Source organism: Amaranthus tricolor, chromosome 9, assembly GCF_026212465.1.
Source record: "Amaranthus tricolor cultivar Red isolate AtriRed21 chromosome 9, ASM2621246v1, whole genome shotgun sequence".
NCBI classification, from domain to species: Eukaryota; Viridiplantae; Streptophyta; class Magnoliopsida; order Caryophyllales; family Amaranthaceae; genus Amaranthus; species Amaranthus tricolor.
In genome coordinates, this window is record NC_080055.1 from 16,243,326 (window position 1) to 16,251,213 (window position 7,888).

Here is a 7,888-nt window from a genome sequence, read left to right on the forward strand (position 1 = left end):
TTTGTACCATTGCCTTGGTGATTGCTTTAACCCATACAATGACCTCTTCAATCTACACACATGATTTTCCTTACCGGCTACCTGAAAACCTTTCGGTTGCTTCATAAAAATCTCCTCTTCAAGCTCACCGCGAAGAAACGTCATTTTCACATCCAATTGATGCAACTCCAAATCCTCCATCGCCACTAAAGCAAGTAGTGCCCTTATAAAAGAGTGTTTCACCATCGGTGAGAATACTTCATGAAAATCAACACCCTCAATTTGAGAGTATCCCTTTGCAACTACTCTTGCTTTGTAGTTGGGGGGAACACCACTAGAAGGACCCTCCTTCCTCTTGAATATCCACTTGCACCCTACAATTTTCTTTTTCTTTGGTGCTTCAACAATATCCCAAGTTTCATTCTTGCAAGAGATTCCATCTCTTGCTTCATGGCTATCAACCATTTGCTTGAGTCGTTTGAGGCCATAGCCTCTTTGTACGTACTTAGTTCATGCAACCCTTCGACTTCGCTAGCAATGTTAAGAGCATATGCAACATAATCACACTCTTCAATATACCTCCTTGGAGCCACGATCTTCCTTCTTTGCCTTGTTGTGGACAAAGAAGGAGACCTTTGTTGAACATCATTATCATCAATTCTTTCATAATCAATATCAGGAGGTTGAACCTCCGCTTGTGCATCATAGGAATACATACAACATTATCAATGAGCTTTTCTACACTAGAGACTAATAACATGCTATCTTCATCAAATACAACATCTCTAGAAGTAATTATTCTTTTTGACTCATTACATCACACCCTATACCCCTTTACACTAACTCTATATCCCACAAAAATACATATTCTAGCCCTAGGTTCTAACTTACCATCATTTACATGAATATAAGCTAGACAACCAAAGACTCTAAGACTAGAATAATTTACCGAAGTGTTGTACCACACTTCTTGAGGTGATTTGAATTTTAAGGCAGTAAGACTCTAACAATAATTTTAAGGTATTGTTAGACTAGAATAATTTTAAGGAATACATACAGTACCATCGCTTCGGCCCAAAATTGCTTCCCCAATTTTGCTTGGTTTAGCATACACCGAACCCTCTCCAACAATGTTTTATTCATCCTCCCGCAACACCATTTTGTTGAGGACGCCCTGCACAAGTTCTATGTCTAACAATACCTTCACTAGAACAATATTGAAGAAATTTATTATCAACAAATTCAAGACCATTATCGGTTCTTAAGGTCTTGATTAGGGATGGCAATGGGTATTGGACCCGACCCCGATCCGTGGATCCGTACTCGTTTTCACGGATTTGGGTCCTAAAAAATTGGACCCGTCGGATCCGGATCCGTTTAAATTTCACGGATTCGGATTCGGATATGAGAAAAATACCCAGATCCGGACCCGCGGATCTGGAGGACCCGTTTCTTTATTTATTTATTTTTTATGTTAAATATATATTAAAATTTAAATCCCCTATTCCCCCCCCCCCCCCCCCCCCCCCCCCCCCACTGCCTCCCAGTTCCCTCATTGCCTCACACTGTCACGCACGCCCTCAGACTTTGGCAAGCCAAAGATAAAAATCTATGCAATTGTCTACCCAATACTTCTTCTGGAATTTGCAGAGGGTGTAATAAACCAAGATTGGCTATAATTTCATTTTTGGCTTCTTGAAATGTAATGCAATTCCTCACAAATTGACTAACTGTATTAATCATGGCTTTTCAATAAAATATTTGTTTCAATCTCCTCAAGGTTAATTTCCTTCCAGAATGCCCAGCCTCTGGACTATTGCGGTGCCAATGAATCAATGTATTCATTAGTTGCTTATTAGGAACTTATAGTTAATCTCCTCAAGGTTAACTTATTGTGAAATTATATATATCATTAACATTAGTCAATAAATATCTCTTTATTGCAATCTCAACACATTCAAAAATACAAAAAAAAAAAAAGCAAAAACAAGTCAGACCCTTTTTGGACCCGGATCCGGTACTGGATACGCAGTATCCGCGGATCCGGATCTGGGTCTTGCAAAACTAGACCCGCGGATTCGGGTCCGGGTGTGGACCCTGTTCTTGAAAACGGATCTGGATTCGGGTCCACCTAGACCCGGCCCAGATCCGACCTGTTGCCATCCCTAGTCTTGATGCTCCTACCGGTTTTTTCTCTACCATTTTCTTCCACTCCAAGAAAACATCAAAAAAACTTCATTCTTTTGTTTGATGAACTAACACCAAACTTTTTTTGAGAAATCCTCAATAAAGGTCAACAAATAATTACAGCCACTAAGGGAGGGCTTTCGTGAAGGCCCCCACAAGTCGGAATGGATATAGCCTAAAATTATTTTTAGTGTTGTGTATGGCGGGTTTAAAACTAATCCTCTTGTGTTTCCCATAAACACAATGTTCACAAAGCCCAAGGTTTCCAAATTTCTTGCCATCAAATAAACCTTGTTTAGAAAGTTCAAACATACCTCTTTCTCCCATGTGACCAAGTCTTAATTGCCAAAGCTTTGTATTATGATCGGACATTGTGCTTGTGGAAATGTTTGCCGAGCTTAGGATAGTTGAACCTTCAAGAGCATAGAAACTCTCATTCAACTTTCCCTTCATCACTACTAGTGATCCTCTTGCAACCTTCTTAACTCCACCTTTACAAGTGATTTTACACCCGATTTTATCTAGAGTACCCAAAGATATAAGATTCTTTTTCAAACCCGCAACATACCTTACATCGGTCAAGATCCTCACCATTCCATCAAACATCTTCATTTTAACGCTTCCAACACCAACTACCTTACATGTTGTGTTGTTCCCCATGATTACATTTCTCCCATCAACACTTTCAAATGTTTGGAAGAAAGTTTTGTTGGAAGTCATGTGGAATGTGCACCCCGAGTCTAGAATCCACTCATCACTATCTTTGTACCCATGTGTGGTGGCAACTAATACACCACCATCATCACTATCATTTACGTAACTAGAATCGACATTGCTAGTTCCCTCCCTAGCCCCCTCATCATTTTTCTTTTTCAATTTCCAATAATCTTTCTTAATGTGGCCCTTAAGCTTGCAATAGTTACAAGTATTATTTTTGTTAGGCCCCCTAGACTTAGACCTCCCTTTACCCTTGTTTCCACTCCCATTAGTGGAACTTTTCCCTTGTGTCCTCCCTCTCACAAACAACCCATCACTAGTACTACTTTGTGATTTTTGTGATAATTGTGAATCAATAAGGTCCCTTTGTGTCAAGGCATTTTTCACATCATTACTACTCAAATTATCTCTACCATAAAGTAGAGTTTCTCTAAAATTTTTGTAAGAAAGGGGTAGAGAACATAAGAGGTAAATTGCCAAGTCTTCATCATCAAGTTTGACATCAATATTTTGCAAATCCAAAACAATGGAATAAAATTCGTCTAAGTGAGGTTTTAAAGGTTTACCTTCCTCTAAGCGTAGATCGTAGAGTCTACTTTTCAAAAGTAGCCTATTGGTAACACTCTTGGCCATATAGAGTGATTCTGATTTCTCCCATATCCCCTTGGTTGTTGTTTCTTTAACAACCTCTTTTAGCACTTCGTTGGAAAGACATAATTGAATTGCCGATAATGCCTTTGAGTCAATCTCTTCCCAATTCGTCGCGGTCATTCCTTCCGGCATCTTGTCTACACCATCAATGGCCTTATGCACACCATTTTGGATTAAAATGGCTCTCATTTTGACTTGCCATAAGCCAAAATTCACATTTCTATCAAACTTCTCTATGTCAAGTTTCATTGTAGACATGTTTCACCAATAACGACTTCTTAAGACACCGTAAAGACAACTTGGCTCTGATACCAATTGAAATATTTGATAAGATCGTTACGACGCTAAGAACTTAGATGAACGATACAAACAACAATGAACAAGACAACATTTGATAATGTAAAACTAAGCAAAGAGACACAAAGATTTAAGGAGGTTCACCCAATGATGGTTACGTCCTCCGTCGTGTGTAGTTTCCATTTATATTATATCAATGGTGTATAAAATACTCTTACAAATGAAGTATTACAATTGTGTAAGAGATAAAAAACAAAAGGCTATGTGTTTTTTTTAGGGGTTGTGTTTTATATATTTTGTGAGTGAGTGTGAGAGCTCTATATATAGTACTAAGTACATTAACGTCAATTGCTCACTGAATACATGATTAATATTGAATAATGAATGATATGAAACAGCTCTAAGAACTTAAAAGGTCGAAAAACAGCATCCTAGGTACATCAGAAGATCCGCTCGACTGGAACAGAGAGCTCGTTCGGTCAAGCGGCTTGGTCGAGCGAGCTACAGACACCTTCTAGATGCATTTTATCTGACCACTCGACCAACCAAGAAACCTCGCTCGGTCGAGCAATCATCAGGCTTCCTCTGTCAAAATTCTGTTCGAGCAAGCATCTAACAAAGCCCTTTACACTTCTTCATTAATCATCATTAACACCAATAATTTCCATGAATACTTTTCCACAATAAATCACACTTAAACACTACAATTATTAAGCTAACAACTTAATCTCCCACATTATCACATCCATTGGATTCCAAACCTAAGAGTCATACATGAATGCACTCATCAAATATGCACTCAAGTCACATAATTCATAACATTGATGTTTATCGGATACTTCATGCAGTGTATTATTACCTACTACACTAATCTATTTGACTTCGAAAATGGAAATTCATTCAGAAAATTTGGTAGCACTGTTTAGGCACCTAGAGTTGTGAGTATATTATGAGTCAATTGCTGGATCAATTATCCCTTCATTATTCTCTTTCAGATAGGAGTTCAGGGTCGGGGATCTAGCATTAGATACTCAACAGCTGCATCAAAAGTTTCTACTTGAAGATTTGTGGCATTAAGACTTTTATATGCACCATAGTAGCCAATGTTCATCAATTCTCTTTCTACCTTGTGATCCCCCCCCCCCCCCCCCCCCCCCCCTCCCTTCTCTGTGTGGTATACTACACCATTATACTTGTCAATATGTCAGGTTTTGAAATATGTATTCTTGAGGAACTACCACATTTTCTTGCTAAAATATCTTTAACTTAAAGGTTTATCCTTATTAACTACATATTTCTGGTAATACAAGTTTTTATTGGTTGTTCTTTATCCTTTTCTGGCCAGCTTGACACAAGCCTAACTTGCTTTGTGCTCACTTCATTTTTGAAAACTTGAAACGAGGATATTGGCTATATGTCTTCAGTATGTAGCTGTATTTTAGTTGTCACTGTCTTATATGGGGCTAGCGTTGCTTCTCACCTTACACAATATCTCCTGATTATTTTCCATGTCGTCAGTAATGACCCAAGCATGGCTGGTTGCCATAATTGCTGTTAAGGATGGGGTATATTGGATTGTTTTCCTGCATCTATGGAAGCATGTTTTGCACTTGTCATTGTTTTCGTGGTAATCTTCGCAATACTTGGAATCGCATATGGTTTTCTTGCTGCTACCTTGGCTATTCAAAGGATATGGCAGAGACACTACCATATCCTCACAAAGAGGTAGCTGACAAAGGTTGGTATCCAACTATGCATGCGTTTCACTGTTCCATAAATTTGCTGATGAGTATTTATGTCAATTAATAATAAACTCGTGAAAACTTTTAGAGAATATATGCAGCCACTAGCTGAATACTTGGCTATTTCCGTCAAGAGTAGTAGGATACTTGTGATTACGGCAATTGATCAACTTCCATATCTTGCATGCAAAACTCAGTTAATCCTTGGGTCAGAATAAAACCTTGCTGTCAGTTTACATTTCAAACTATTTTGTTTAGTTAAAGGACGGAATGTCTAGCATATTCTAACAATGTCAAACTTTCTGACATTGGATTTTAATTGTTGTTTGATATTGCAGATTGCCATGTTTGTTATTTGGACTTGAGAATGTGTCTACTGTCTAACTTGTCTGTTTCGTAAAAAAATTTCTGATGTTTATGTTCCAAAATTTTGTGTGCAGATGCCATTACTAGATGTGGCAATTTATAGGTCGGGTTTTCGTCCATGTGTTTGGTGTCAGATCATTCTGAGTTTTGGATGTACCTTGATCAACATGTTGATTCGGTTTCAATTTTATCTTATGTTGGAGTATATAGAGGATTTGACATGAACATAGGCTTTTGTCAACATTTTTAGTTGAAATCAAATATCTGTATTGTCATAGATTTGAATCTTTCTTTTTGAATCATAACTTGGGCAACAAGCTCTAAGTTATTTAGGAGAGTGGTAGCTGATTTACCTCGGTCTGTAATATATGGAAATGTAGTGTGCAGCGTCCTTCATTGTTGAATCAAAAGTATGCACTGGCATGAATGGGGACATCATCTTGACCTGTTGAGGTTTGAGAGTGGCAGCTACCGTACCTTGGTCTCCAATGTCTTGTTCATGTATAGTGCAGTATGCCAGTGTCCTTTGTCGATTTGACCTGTATCGTCTGGCGTAATTCTCTAATGTCTGTTCATGTAACATGCAGTGTTCTTAGTTTTGACGTATGCCTTGTCGTGTCTTTTCAGGAATATATTATAGAGGATTTACATGGGTGCTACACCCCACCTAAGCTCAAATTGTTGTAAGAATAGAAAGAAGTAATTTGAATACAGTTATGTTCTGATATATAGAAGTGTGATAGGCATAGTTTGGTATCTTGTTTCAATGCGAGGAATCACATTTCTTATGCCAATGTATTCCGCCCATAGAAAACTATGAGCAGGGTCTGGGGAGGGAAGGAAGGCGGCAACTCATATCTTTTGAGCGCGGTAAAAGAGTCCCTCAACTTTAGAAAGATTATGAGCAGTTCTAGTAACGAAAAAACTGAGTGGGGCTCACACTAACTCCACAGGCCTCTAACTTATCACACAAACGTAACCCTTAAACACAAAATAAAGATAAATAAAATGTTTAAAAAGGAATAAAATAAAAAAATAAAATAAAATAAAAATAAAAATAAAAACAAAATAATAAGAGCCACAGAACAAGAGCACCAATAGGTAAGCGAAAGGAGATTAATAGTCTAAAACATGAATAAGGCGCCTTCAACTACCCCTTATCCCATGTCAGGTCCTCGGAGAAGTATAACTCATGCAAGTCAATTTTTATTTGATCTTCCCAAGTTCTCCTTGGTCTTCCTTGACTTCTCTTACCTTCCATTATGATACTTTCTATCTTCCTCACATGGGCGTCAAAGGTATTGCTCTGCACATGTCCAAACCATCTCAATCTATTTCGCGCTTCTTTGCAGAAATAGGGGCAACCCCTAGTTTCTCTCTGAACTCTCGATTCCTAATCTGATCCATCAATGTGTTACCGCACATTTACCTCAGCATACACTTTTCTATTACTTCCATCTTATGTTCAAAAGTCATCTTTACGGGCCAACATTCCGTCCCATTCAACAAAGCAGGTTTGATTGCCACTAGGTTAAATTTACCTTTTAACCTACTTGGAAACTTCCTATCACATATCACCCCGGTAGCTGCTCTCCACTTGATCCAATTCGCTTGTATTTGATGAATAACATCCCCGTCAATCTCTTCATTACTCTGAATAATCGATCCCAAATACTTGTACTTGGTTGTACTTGTTACAACTTCTTCACCAATAGACATCTCTAGCTCCCCAATCGGCGATGTCCCACTAAAATTGCATCGCAAATATTCAGTCTTCATACGGATTATGTGCAACCCGTTACTTTCTAAAACTTCCCTCCATTCTTGTAATTTATTTTTAACTTTCACTTTAGTTTCTATTACCAACACTATATCGTCAGTGAGTAGCATGCACCACGGTACTGTCTCCCAGATAGATTTAGAAACCTCTTTCATAATGGTCATAAAAA

The 7,888-nt window shown here is 38.2% G+C and overlaps 1 protein-coding gene across 1 annotated transcript; it reads right to left on the reverse strand.

The window, feature by feature from the left end:
* Window positions 1–6,288: 6,288 nt before the first annotated feature.
* LOC130823300 (uncharacterized) lies at window positions 6,289–7,874 on the reverse strand. Its single transcript, XM_057687920.1, has 2 exons — window positions 7,392–7,874; window positions 6,289–6,507 (listed from the first exon to the last, which is right to left on the reverse strand). The coding sequence occupies exons 1-2, from the start codon at window positions 7,872–7,874 to the stop codon at window positions 6,289–6,291; spliced, it is 702 nt and encodes a 233-aa protein (XP_057543903.1).
* Window positions 7,875–7,888: the final 14 nt, after the last annotated feature.

Coding starts and splice junctions, on each gene's coding strand:
- LOC130823300 (XM_057687920.1), bottom strand. CDS start 7,874: ATGAAAGAGGTTTCTAAATCTATCTGGGAGACAGTACCGTGGTGCATG. Junction 6,508..7,391: donor CTTTTGAACATAAGATGGAA/GTAATAGAAAAG, acceptor TTACATGAACAG/ACATTAGAGAATTACGCCAG.